Here is a 14765-nt window from a genome sequence, read left to right as displayed (position 1 = left end):
CAGTGCTTATCCAATCAAGTAGCATATTACGACTCATACGATTCAACAACTGGAAACAAAATATTCCACATTATTGGAGCACTACAGGCCTGTCCATAATCTTACATCTCCACTGCTTCTAGTTTCCTATATGGAACCACATACTCCCCTCCCCCTGACACTAGACCATGCAGGCAGGGATGCTTTCCAAGAAAACAACGAAGATCTTGAGTTCAATCCCCTTAACCATCCAACATGTGTCTATTACGTTACCACTTTTTGGTTTAACGTCTTATGATTATGCACCGAAGAGAAACTGTCAATGATAATGAACGTAATAGAATAGAACCACTTCGAGTGAACCCTACATACAAAGGCGCCGATCCTGGGAGGCCGGAGGCCCTGGCCCCCAATGCTCATGTAGGCCCCATTTATTTTTATGAATATATATTTTTATTGTTATATGTATTTTTTATGAATATACAATATTAGGCATAATTTGAATTCGTCTTAAACTACTCATATATGCCTTCTTAGACCCTTGTCTGCAATCAAATACACACCTGAATGCCCCCTTCCAAGTTAAAGAAATCGCCCTTGCCTCCATACGGTGATTGTTCACTAGAATACCTACTTATCGATAGCTAGGATTGAACCAGGAAAGTTAGCGCTGTGCCACTGAACTACCATGCCCCATAGCAATCATATTATTTCAATATTAAAGTGTAAAGTAGGCAAGATACAATTTATTCTTTAATAGTACTAACGGTCAGAGGCGAACTGCAAAAGCGCACACTTATACAAATACATCAAAATTACATCATTTAATTTAAATGGTTCTCATGCAAGACACAACTCTAGCGGACACGAAGTAAGCATGGCGCCAGTAGTTTATGCAAACGCTATCCTTAAATGAAATGAAATGGAAATTTCTGAGTTTTACGTCCCACGGTTATGCCGGCTAGGCTAAAGGAGACGGTGATGAGCAATGAATGAAATAGTTGAATGAAGAAAGTGGGAGGAAACGGGAGAACCCCGAGGAAACCCACGCACACGGTGTTTGTCCACCACCAAGTTCAATTGGCGGGAGTAGGGTTTGAGCCCGGGACCCCATGCACTATAGGTAAACGCTCTACAACTGAGCCACCGCGGCCCCCAAAACGTTATCCTATTAGCTATTTCAATTATGGCTGTGTTCATTGTACTTTCTTTTACAATTTTGAAATCTTCTTAAAGAAGTGCAAACTTTTGATAAGTTGCAATATCACCTTCGAATGAGTGTCTTACAACACCCAATAATAACAAAATATGTGCATTTAAGATAACATAGCAAAGAATCAACACATAAGGAGGAAAGCGTTTGCGAACAATGGTGACTACCACATATATTCTCGCGTTTATGTAGGATTAATTCTATACAAATGAGCTGTGCAAAAACGAATTGCTGTTTCATTTGCTGAACTAGGCAAATTCATTTGCGACGAACTCAGCACGTCTGAAACGTGCATCCAACCGAAAAGCAAGCGTATAATAAAGAGAAAGCCAAGGTCACTGAACTGCCAAATGCACCACCGGCATCATCCAGCAAAACAAAGCACCGGCTTCAGAGTTTGAGTCAGTTTTAATGAATCACTCGCACTAACATTCTATTTACTCAGTTGGATCTGCCTCCCATAGACAGACCACGCGAATGTTTTGATGAGAAACTAGAATGAATGAATGTAAGAACTAATGAAACAGTGTTCGAAAGAAATTGAAGCATCTCTTAAAAATTCACATGGTGGTGCAAGAATCGAACTCTCGGCCCCTAACCGCACCAGATCCAATATTATATATTTATAAATAGTCGAAACTATCATGTAAATTGTGTTATTCCAAGTATAGTTGGTTAATTGCAACATCTCTCTCAGCATAAGGCTATATATTCTCCAGTCACGAAATATGTGTATCTTAAAATCTTTATCTTCTGGCATCTCCAAAGACAGTTTCTCCACGTATTTTGAAAACGATCTTCAAAACATGGTTAACTGAGTTAAGCATTTTAATGGGTACTACTGAATTATTTTCCTAATTCTACAATACAGGGTGTTTCAAAATGAATATCGGGGTTTTAAGGCTTTGTAGTATTTACATCAAATGCAGTAATGCATCAAATGAAAGAGCATCTCAAGTTTTGTATGTACACTCATGCCCAAAATTATTGTCGCACGTCTATAAATATGTTGTTGTAGGAATATAATTTCATAACGAATTCGCCTGGTATTTTTTATAATGCTAATATGTGTATAATCGGCATAGACACGTATTCAGGTCAAGTCAAAAGAGCAGTAAATAAGAATAAAACGAAAATACAACTTTTTTTGTCCATTTATCAACGTTTTATTCATTCTAATTTTCGTATTTATAATTCTTTTCCTATGAAATTGAACACAAATATACATTTCCCGATTATACACATAGTATCAGTATTAAAAGTACCCTGCAAAATCATTATCAAATTATATTCTTACAAGAAGACAGTTATAGATATGCGACAATCATTTTGGATATGAGTGTACGTATGCGTATGCACTGTTTCCTCTGACTACCGTTAGAAAGCACTAGTAGCAAAGATAGCGACTAGTAAGCAGAAAGTTTTTTCTTATGTGTGTGTGGGTGTGTGTTTTCCATTTTGCAAAGACTAGATCTGTAGTTACAGTCCAACCGTCTTCATGGAGAATTTCAGGGAAACGCTTAGAATTACGTCTTATCGCTTGCAGTTGCTACAAGCTTAAAACCCTACAGACTATGATTTACGTTCTAATTTTGCAAACGAAATGTTGCTGCATGACGAAAATTTTCTGGATTGTGTCGTTTTCAGTAATGAATCGACATTTTGCCTATGTGAACAATCATAACGTTTGCATCTGGGAGTCAACAAATCCACATGAGATTATACAGTTGCAACGTGACACCCCTACATTGAATGTGTTTTTTCATATCCCGGTGGAAAGTTCATGGACCTTTCTCGCCTATCGACTCGATGTGTGCCGTGTAACGAATGGTGCTCATACCTTGGATAGTATACTTGTAGCAAGAACTGTTTGAGTTGCTCTTTCATTTGAAGTAATGTTTATAATTGTACGCTAAATGTAATAAATACTAGTCTTCACCCCGATACTGATTTTGAAATGCCTTGTATTATTAGTATATAACGGAAAGAAATCCAAGGATGAGAAAGGCACCAACAGATATAATTGTTAATAGATCTCAATCAGCTAATCAGAATAATACGAGTGAAAGTAAATCCTGCGTACTTTCAGAATCACCTGCAGTCAAATAACAATGCTTGTCAGTAGTAATTAACAATTCGGGTAAAACCATGAAAAAGACGAAAGCAAACCTCAAGGTAAATTAAAGTTCAAGAATATGTATATTTACATCATTAGATAACATTTTTCAGAAAATGTGATTAGGACTTTCCTAAGATTTTGTAAATTTTTATATTGGGTTTGGCAAAGTAAAAAGGAAAAATAATTAAGGCAAACAAGGACAATAGTCCATATAAAATAACCAAGTTTGCAAGGAAAAATTAATTCTGTATTCTGGGTCCTGCATCAAGCATCGCAATGGAATGGTCTATACGAAATTACAAATATCGCAAGAGAGGCCAATGTCTGGTCAAAACCAAGCGATATATGCAATAAGGTAAAGTATAACAGAGAATTTTAACTATTTTGCATGTAACATGATATTAGGAGGTCTCTGAAAGTGAGAGGTAAATTTGAGTACTTGAATATTCAACTTATTTAGCATTGAGTAAATTTATAGTTATATGTTATGCAGTTAACATACTATGTCTGGTTATGAAGTCAATACTCTTGAATATTTACAGTTGACTAATTTATATTGTTACAAAAAAAAAAAATCCTCTATACTACCATTGTAAGTCAGTTGTTTCATTAATAAAATATTGTCAATTGTGACAATAAGAGATTGCAACCATTCGTTTAATTTCACTCTTAATTTGATGAACGAATTCGCTATTCCTTTTGTAATTTATATAACACAATTTACTATATAATACAATTTATTTTGATCTTTATTTCTTTATTTTTTTTTTTTTTTTACTTACGGTACGTTACACACTGGCTCAAGTTTAAAGTGTAAACTTACAGTCTCACGTGGGATTCGAACACATGAAACCCAACAGGAAATCTGTGTTTTGCATCAAAGACAATGGTTCATGTACCTCCATAACAGCACGCCAAATAGCTACGCAAGGAGACAGTCTCTCAAATCGGTTACAGATGATACAGTTACACTTTTTCTACAACGCATTGAGAAACTTAGCTGAAATGTCCAGTCTTCACATAACAAAAGTATGGTTTAATAAATAAAAAAAACAAGAAATTTGAAACCTGTAGAAATTGCTCCCCATTTCCTCTTTAGGACCAGAATTTTCATAAACTCTTAATACGTGTTACGTTACTTTTAATTGTGACTTTATAGACCAGATCTTGCACCTCCAACTTAACCAAATCCTTATATTAGCACCTTGTGAATACAGAAAGGAAAATTTGAATATCATAGAATATCCTTATCTCCCTTATGTGCACAATTTTCGAAAACGCTGAAACACGTGTTACTTTTAATGAGTTTATATGAAGAAAAAAATATCTCCCTAACTTCCAAAATAATGTTTTATCCCCTGCTTCCGTGACAAAGGAATTTATCTGTACAAATTTCAGGTTCCCAGCTCTAGTAGTATGGTCTGGGGATTAATGATTAGTCATTTTACTATTCAATGTAATAGTATCGATTTCTTTCTATGTAATGAAAGAAGCATTTGTATGTTCTCTGAACTACGAGGGAGGATCAGCAACTAAGGTTACAAAGGCCGATATTTCTGGAGTTTCATTTGTTACAGAAGAATTAGGTGTGCGCGATAATTTTAATACATGTAGATGGCAACTGTGTAGTTTCAGTCACCCGCCACTTGCGGCGCTAGTTGTATGTAAACACAAATGGCGACTCGTTTGGAGAACTGGTCTCGCGAGGAAATTCATTCAGTTATTCGATTTCTGTGAGCGAAATATGTAACCGCGGCCGAAATTCACCGGCAGCTGGTAGAGCTTTATGGACAGACTGTAATGGCTCGTCAGCATATCGCAGAATGTCAAGTGTGGCTGGTAGAGAAAATGTCAAGTGTGGCTGGTAGAGAAAATGTCACCGACGAGGAGCGCAGTGGTCGACCCAGCAAGACATCGACACGCTTGAACACAGTTGGAACATCATCGACCATACTTCCTACAGCCCGGACCTCGCTTCAAGTGAATTTCTTCTGTTTCTGCACTTGAAGAAGCACTTAGGAGTCACTAATGAACGAGTTATTTTACTATTCTATATAATAGTATAGATTTCTTTTTATGTAATGAAAGAAGCACTTGTATGTTTTCAGATCTACGAGGAAGGATCAGCAACTAAGGTTACAAGGCCGATATTTCTGGAGTTTCATCTGTTACAGAAGAATGAGGAGTGTCGGTAATTTTAATACATGTAACTGGCAACTGTGCAGTTTCAACCAGCCGCCATTTACGGCGCTTCGCTTTGCTTCAGACGAGGAGTGAAACACTTCGTGACAATGTGGCTGAACACGCAAGGGCAGGATTTTTAAAAGGAGGGAGTCTTCAAACTCATCCCACGATGTGACAAGTGCCTCAAACGATATGGAGAATATGTCGAAAAACAACCTAATTTATGTACTATCTGTTGGCTGTATTGGTTGTACGCAGGGGTAAAAGTGTGTCTGAAAAGGTAGGTAGCATCTTAACGTCACGTCGTCCCTCTGTCTATCTTTGCCCATTGTAATTTTTTAGGAACTGGGGGGGGGGGGAGGAACGTACATATTTTTTGACGTAGGGAGACGGCGTCCCCAGCGCTGCCCGCACTTTTACTCCTGATTGTACGAAATAATATATATACAAGTTTCACTGCAGGTTTTGTATTATTATCTCAAAATCCGAAAAATTATACAATATTTGTTCCCATGGATCCTTCAATTTCTGTAGGTATATGGAGTGACAGCTTACAGGATTTAGATAGTTAATTTATTGCCTTAAAAAAGTACCGCGATACTGATATCGAAGCAACAATTTTGTGTTGCATTACAACTGTTGTCGACAACTGAATGGATATTTCTTACATCAAAAGACAGAATTTCAGTCACCCTATGGTCATGTTAGCCCTTCACATATGGGAGATGATGTCCCTTGGCGATCATGCTGGCCGGGAAATTGAGGACGAATCGGCCTGGAACCATTATGTTAAGTACCAACCGAGTACCATCCAGCATTTTCCTGGATGGTACTCGGTCCTCTCAGGATGGCTGGTATGAAAAACCTGACCGAGTTACACCTTTCCAACCGAGTGCCCCCACGGGGAATCAAACCCGGGACCGTTAACAAAATTCTTCCAAATTTGGAATAAATCAACGAGTGTCAGCTCCAACGTTTACTTAAAATACAGTTTTACTTTCAATGTTAGTCTGAGTAAATTTAACTGTTTTAGGCAAAAAAAATAACATTTTTCACCTTACTGTAACCATGAAGTTAAGAACTACAATAATTATAGCACACAATCAACGTTAATCCCAATTTTCAACTTACAGTAGTCTGCGATTAAAAGAAAAAAAAAAGCATCTGATTTATTTCTCATCTGATTATTAGGAAAAAAGTGCAATTATGTGTAGAAAATACAGATCCTGAACAAGATATATTTAAACAGTTACTGAAATGCCCAATTTATGCAAAGAATTAAAATTACTACTTCATTCTGAAATACGAAGACTGAGTACGTATATTTAAACCTATACCAGGGTGTCCACTAAAATTCCAAAAAAATTTCAATTTGAAATTTCATGGCATTTTCGTGACCTTTTCTTTACCAAATCATAAAATTTCCTAACATCTTCAACAGCGAATTTGGGTGCGAATTAGGCCGAATTTTCATCCATGCGATAGAAACGTACTTTGCTTGCGATTTGGTAGCGTCTAAAGCAGACCACAAGACATTTTTGATGGTGAATTTTGACGTTTTATAGAACAAAATTTTCCAATCTGTACTTACATTTGTACAGTTAAAAAAAAAATCGTGACCCAAAAGCTAAATTTCGTGACTTTTTCGTGACTTTCATGACCGTTTTCTGATTTCGTGACTTTCGTGACCGATAGACACCCTGTATAAAACACAATTCTTTCTGAAACTACAAATAATACAAAAGAACAAAACAAGTTAGTAGTGCTGATACATCTACTTTAATTAATTATATATAATTACATGAATAACAAACTTATCTCACAATACAGAAAAAAATATATTAACTGAGGTAAATATGACGAGACTCCCGTCCATCTATCTCAGTAGAATGAGAAAAAAAACTAAGATATAATTCAAGTAAAGCCTCTCTGTTTTATTATTACTACTTCCCTAATATTTCTAGCTACAGTAGACAGTGGTTGGGGATTTCCTCTATGTAAACAGTGATTCGTGAACGAAGTACATAGAGAACGAGTGATTAAAACTAAGATATTTTGCATCAATATATACTAACTGAGACGATTTCACTTATATCTTGAAAAATTTTGAATCTTATCCTATTTAACGTCACTAGAACCACACATGTTCTGTGTAAAATTTAGGGATGAACAAGAACTAAGTAAAAGGGACATCAGATTATAGATTAAATGTTGGATTTATCTGATCTGATTATTAGGAAAAAAGTGCAATTATGTGTAGAAAATACAGATCCTGAACAAGATATATTTAAACAGTTACTGAAATGCCCAATTTATGCAAAGAATTAAAATTACTACTTCATTCTGAAATACGAAGACTGAGTACGTATATTTAAACCTATACCAGGGTGTCCACTAAAATTCCAAAAAAATTTCAATTTGAAATTTCATGGCATTTTCGTGACCTTTTCTTTACCAAATCATAAAATTTCCTAACATCTTCAACAGCGAATTTGGGTGCGAATTAGGCCGAATTTTCATCCATGCGATAGAAACGTACTTTGCTTGCGATTTGGTAGCGTCTAAAGCAGACCACAAGACATTTTTGGTGGTGAATTTTGACGTTTTATAGAACAAAATTTTCCAATCTGTACTTACATTTGTACAGTTAAAAAAAAAAATCGTGACCCAAAAGCTAAATTTCGTGACTTTTTCGTGACTTTCATGACCGTTTTCTGATTTCGTGACTTTCGTGACCGATAGACACCCTGTATAAAACACAATTCTTTCTGAAACTACAAATAATACAAAAGAACAAAACAAGTTAGTAGTGCTGATACATCTACTTTAATTAATTATATATAATTACACGAATAACAAACTTATCTCACAATACAGAAAAAAATATATTAACTGAGGTAAATATGACGAGACTCCCGTCCATCTATCTCAGTAGAATGAGAAAAAAAACTAAGATATAATTCAAGTAAAGCCTCTCTGTTTTATTATTACTACTTCCCTAATATTTCTAGCTACAGTAGACAGTGGTTGGGGATTTCCTCTTTGTAAACAGTGATTCGTGAACGAAGTACATAGAGAACGAGTGATTAAAACTAAGATATTTTGCATCAATATATACTAACTGAGACGATTTCACTTATATCTTGAAAAATTTTGAATCTTATCCTATTTAACGTCACTAGAACCACACATGTTCTATGTAAAATTTAGGGATGAACAAGAACTAAGTAAAAGGGACATCAGATTATAGATTAAATGTTGCCAAGTGGAGTATTTATTTATTTTACAAAACAATCCTCAATACATGTAAATTCCTTCGGCATAAAAAAAAATCCACGTTGAAAAAAATATATAGCCCGGGAAGCAGTGATGGAACGGGTCACTTAGAAGTAGTTAGATCCATGACCCGGACAGATCCGGAGACGACAAAACATGAGAAGGTGTAACTTCTACAATAAATCCAATCAAACCTCTCCTCTTTCTTTGTCTTCTTACTAAATTTATAATTTTCTTTCTTGCTTGTTGTGTACGTCTGTGTGTGTCAATACATTGAACTCAAAAGATAACTACACGGTTTATCAGAGTATAAATGCGAAAGAATCACAGAGAAGGTAAGCCACATATTTTTCTTACGAGACACTGTTAAATTTTAATTACGCGAACCTGTGAATCTTGTCATTTAGAATAACTAAAATTTTTCTGACCAGAGTATATACACTTATTTATTAAAACTAAAATACAGTGTTGCGGTTTCGACAACATTATCTTCATCAGACACTACGTCCAAGTTATCGAAACCGTAACACTGTATTTTAGTTTTAATAAGTAAATGTATATACTCTGGTCAGAAAAGCTTCAGTTATTCTTCCAGAGTCGGAATGGATAGAGATACTTGTTGTTTAGAAGGTAAAACATGCTACCGAGCCGTCTTTTGTTAAATATTTTTGTATATTTATGTTCAAAAACGATCGTATTATATTTCAATATAAGAAGAGGAATAAACACGAAATTATATTTGAAGTATTCATGACATAGTATCTCGATTAAGAAATATTAGACTAAGAATCAAACAATGAATATTCGAGCTTGAGTTAGTGGACATTACTAGCCCACTATAAAATTATGCAGTAATGTTACACAGTTGATATTTTGGCCACTTCAGAGTCGCAGGGTCTGGGAAGCGAGATCCAGGCCCGGATGACTCGGAAAAAATAATGACCAAAGTGACTCACCATATGTTCCATCACTGCCAGAAGAGTCGGCTCTAGGATTTTTTAGTTGAATGAAATGCAGTCAGTACCTAATTCTCTCTGCAATTATTTCTGGCATTCTAAACAAGACTTTGCTACCTTTGATTCAACCACGTCGGGAATCGCATAAGACACTACAACGAACAGTAAAACAACCTGCTCGTAATCACATTCTGACGAAATAAAAGAAAAAAACAGTGCCTTCAAATCCTGAACTGTAGGTTATTTTATATGTATACAAAAACAGCAAAGTGCTTTAAGTTCAGACTAACGAACTAACTCATTCACTCTATGGTCTATGGAACCCGGAGGTTCAATGCCACGTTCACAGAAGCTGTCTATTGACTTCTGTCCTTAACCAACTGGACCCAGATTCTACTTTTTATTTCTATTTCTGCGAAATCCATCTTAATATTGTCCAATCTGCGCCTAGATCTACCTAATGGTCGTCTTCCGATTGGATTTCCAATTAAAACTATGTTAGCGTTCGTACGTTCTTCCATTCTTCCTACGCGACCGGCTCACATAAGCCTTCTAGACTTGATGACACTAACAACATTTAGTAAACGGTATAAATTATGCACTTCGTCGTTCATTCCCGTTTTTCTTGGGTCCGAATATTCGTCTCAGGATTTTATCCTCAAATACTTTCAGACTGCGTTCTTCCCTCAGAGTAAGCGACCATGTTTCGCAACCATATTGCATAACAGGCATGATTATCGTTTTATATAGTTTAAGCTTCAAATTCCTCCACATAATTCGCGACGTCAAAAGATTTTGAACTCAATAATTACACGAATTCCCCGATTTTAGTTGACATTTAATTTCTTCGTGGATATGATTTGGTCTGTTAACATTGATCCTAGATATTTGAAAGCATCCACTTTGTCGAAATTATTATTTGGTATTTCAGACACCATTTTTAAAGAAATTCTTAACTTCTGTCAATTCCTTACAACGTTATTTCTCACACGATCGTCTTACCTCATCAAAAGTGAATTGTGTCGTTAGAGTGGTGTATACGCACGACTGAAAAAGGTTTCTGGAAGCTGACAAAGAAAATTAAAACTTGTGTAGTAATATTATATAGGATATGCTTAAAACCATAGATGTTTTGTTAATCCCGATATCATCTTACTAGGATCTGTCAGGAGGAAAGTGTAAAAAGTAAGCAAAAAGTTTTGTCGTAATCGTAAAAACTTTCTTTTATGTCATTATAACGCTATTCATAATCTCAAAATTAATTTGAAGGTAGTAGCTTGAATTAAATACTTCTGATATAAACGATAAACATCTTAGAAATGCTTAATATCTTATTTATTGCTATAAGTTGTATTTTCAAGTTGCTACTATGAATTATGGATGTGAAAAACTAGGTAATTGGGTTTATATTACGATTTTTAGGCCTATTATTGTGTTAGAAAAAATATAGAAACTAGCAGTATCTTGTTTTACAGTTTTCTATATGCAGTAAAGTTTATGAACAAATAGTATTCAACTTACATTAGTTGATTAAGCAAAGATGAGTGAACTTTATTCACTTACTTCATTGGCATTTAACATTTCTTCGCAGTCACAAAAAAAACATCGCAACGTTGGAAAGAATTTTAAAAAATCGAATTCTCTTACTTTCTATTATAGTTTACACTGCCTGATTGTTAACTCCATATTTGTCAAAATGGGTTGACCAGACAAAGACTTCTATTACTACGTGTGGGATGACGTGCAAGATTTCAACCATGAGCACGTATTTTTGAACGAACAATGAGTGAGTAACGAAAATTTCTTACAAACAAAACTCTACAATAATTTGTAGCAGACAGAACTTTACCTTAGTACGGTACTTAGAGATATCATTGATAAAGGTAAATATTTCATATAAAGACGATTAACATATCTTACTTAAAAGGACTAGATACCATTTTTATCATTTGAAAATTCCGCAGAATTGCAGATTCCATACTTGTAATAATGGACTGAATCAGACGAAGAATAATATCACTACAGGTACAAGGCTTTAAAACTAAACAAGAAATTCTTATAAATATTTTTCGTATGTAAGAAACAGCTAAACAAAAAATTATGCTTTATAGATAAATTAGTAATTTACAATACATATAAAACAATAAACCTCTCTCCTAGACCTAGATCACTTCCGTAACTCACTCCCATTGTTCCTGATATAGTGTCAATCAAAAACTGCTAGCACATGTAATTTTTACATACAAATCCTTCAAGCAAAGGAAAAACCAATTATAACGTTAAAATATCATACAGTAAAAAAAGAAAGAAAAGTAACATTGAGGCAAAATTTCAATGTTCGGAATGTTTTAAATTATTTTTTAATCTAAGGATTCTCTTAATTTGCAAGCTACATTAATTTAACCGCACTTGAAATACTATGTTGTGGAAAAAGAATTCGCTGTCAAGATAAATGTTTATTTAACAAAAAAATATCTTTAAATCAATATTATAATGACAGGGTTAAATAAAAACTTCCAAAATATTTTGTAGGCAAGGAGAATTTCAAAGATATTTTACTGTTACCTGAGATTTGTAATAAGTTATTTTTTAGAAAAAAAAAAGTCTGAAGTAAAGTGGCTCCTTTTAAATATAGCTAACATTTAGTATCTTAGCCAATGAAGCAAACTTGCTCGAAAATTCATGTGTAAACAAAAGTTTATAAACTATTACGCAACTGGTCATAATCTTTTGACTGACATAGCACCTCCCACAAATTATCTCCAGCACACTTCATTATTATTATTTTTTAATAGCTTGAACTACTTTCCGCCATTGCAAATTGTATTAACAACCACTCTGAAATATTTTCATCCAAATTCTCCACAATTTGTTGTATGCAGTATACAGTGCATATGAATATTATTTGCATATGTAGGAAAACAAAATGAAATGATCAATCCATTCAAACAAGCCAACTAAAAGCCTACAGCAAAATACCTCCATATTCCACATTTCATTTTGTGTTCTTAGATTTCAGATATAAATGCAGAGAACTATTTGAAACACCTACACAACTGACTCAATGCACATGAACGGAACACACCGTGATAATCCAATATGTTAGTCTCGTAGTACAACCAATTTTGATTATCTTAGTATAATTAAAGCACAAATGTGTCTAGGAAATGTTTGTAAATTAATCAAATTGGGGTAATAACTATATTTTTGTTCCTAACATGTTCACATAGTGTACAAACGGCAAATTTTGAAGAACAGGCACACGAAACTTCGGAGAACTCGGACATGTGATATCATATCTTCGTCCGACAAAATGAAATGCAGAATACTACTGAAAACTAATAAACATCTTAAATTCCGGGCACAACTGTGTAAATTTTGTGAAAATCATCTACAAAAAAGTCTTATGATTACGAATCTTACTATTAATGTGCGATGGGGACTAGAAAAGGTAATATATTAAATATAATTATTAAGTTGATTACCCGGTAAAAAATATCTGAAACTAATGAGTCTCATTCCCTACCTGAACCGCGCGATGAAACATCATCCGAATCCTCCGATGACGTCTTTCTGCTTTTACTAGGAACGGGACAGTGAGGAGTTTCCGTTTCTGAAATCTTCCGTTTGTTTGGTTGGTTGTTGGAGTTTTGATTGCTTCGCGTGCCTGTGATGGCAAAGAAAACCATTCACCACTGAATCTCTCGGGGAAATCAGATCATCAGCATTATATAAGTATATAACGAGAATCAACAGAAACATTATTTGTATGTAGTGCATAAGTCAGTATTAAGTATCGGCATTTAACCTCACTAATTATAGTATAGAAGAAAACACAACTGTCAAAAAACTACTGGTAACTTTTGAAAAACTCAAATACACAAGTGGAAAAATTGAGTTGCATTGATGTATGATTACAACGCAATTCGCGGGATCGAATTTCTCTTTGTACTGATTAAATATTTGCGTATCTTTGTTTTGTTTTGTTTTGGTTTTAAGAACTTTTATCAACATTCTCTGCAACCCAATGTACCACCTGATGTTGAGATATTTGTTTTCTTTTCAAAATAAAAAATGCATGTACCTTATTGCACTTAAGTAGTACTTAATTTGTATTTTTAATACATTAAAATTTATAATTAGTCATCTATTCATATAAAGTTTGCACTATGCATTCATTGTTAATAAAAAAGGTGTTCCAATATTGATTCTCAGAGTACACACTGAGAACACCTGAAAATCATTTATAGGTAAAAGCTTATTATAATTTCATTTAATACACTGTATATAGTTTCATCTTAGAATTTTCCTTATAAATTTTAAAGAAAAACTTGCATGTTAAATGTTTTCCATAAAAATAGAACTGCAGTTTTGGAGTCTCCTATAGGGAAGTTGTAATGCAACAAGCTACGTAATATTATGCTTTTTTGATCTAGTAAATTCCGGCAACTTACTGTCTCATTCCTCTGAATTTAAGAAACCACACACTAAGGACATTTACAATTCTATTGAACTAAATGGGTTATATGGCCTATCAGTTTCTGAGAGGTAAGAAAATTTAATGGAATCGATTACTGCACTTTTGTTTTATTTATTTATTTTTACCAATGACACTCTTAAGGCCTTCTTGACAAAGAATCTCTTGTATAGCCATCGAAAAAAGAAATAGCATATTCTACATACAGACAGATTGTACTTCAAGCGCGCTATTTTCTTTTATCGCAGACTGTACTAAAAAAAATGTAGGTACTTTTTTCTTCTTTTTAAAACAACTTTCTGGAGACGTATTTTTTATAATTTTTGTTTTATTTATTTATTTATTTATTTTTTTTTTTTTTTTTTTTTACAAAATATAACTGAAAAACATTAGAAAGGATTCCAAATTTTCAGTAATTTCGCGTCTATTTGTCTTTACAACATTTACAGACATTCTACAGACTTGAAAGAAAACACGGAACATTTATTTTTCAACTCATTCATTTGAGGATTCGATATAAACTGGGGTGATACGTGACGCAGATTGCAGGGATGACCTCTT

The 14765-nt window shown here is 34.3% G+C and overlaps 1 protein-coding gene across 6 annotated transcripts in view; it reads right to left on the bottom strand.

The window, feature by feature from the left end:
- Nucleotides 1–14765, bottom strand: part of Pur-alpha (Purine-rich binding protein-alpha) — a 361449-nt gene that overhangs the window by 221985 nt on the left and 124699 nt on the right. For 3 of the 6 annotated variants that reach the window (XM_081765993.1, XM_081765992.1, XM_081765994.1), the window contains one exon: nt 13254–13394. The exons of the other annotated variants lie outside the window; for them this stretch is intronic. In XM_081765993.1, coding sequence (XP_081622119.1) covers nt 13254–13394 — 141 coding nt within the window. The remainder of the gene's footprint in view (nt 1–13253; nt 13395–14765) is intronic. 6 annotated transcript variants of the gene reach the window in all.

The sequence above is a fragment of the Thermobia domestica genome, chromosome 7, assembly GCF_964235325.1.
Source record: "Thermobia domestica chromosome 7, izTheDome1.hap1.1, whole genome shotgun sequence".
Lineage (NCBI taxonomy): Eukaryota > Metazoa > Arthropoda > Insecta > Zygentoma > Lepismatidae > Thermobia > Thermobia domestica.
The sequence above is the reverse complement of the archived record's forward strand: the minus strand, read 5'-3'. Positions and strand labels throughout refer to the sequence as shown.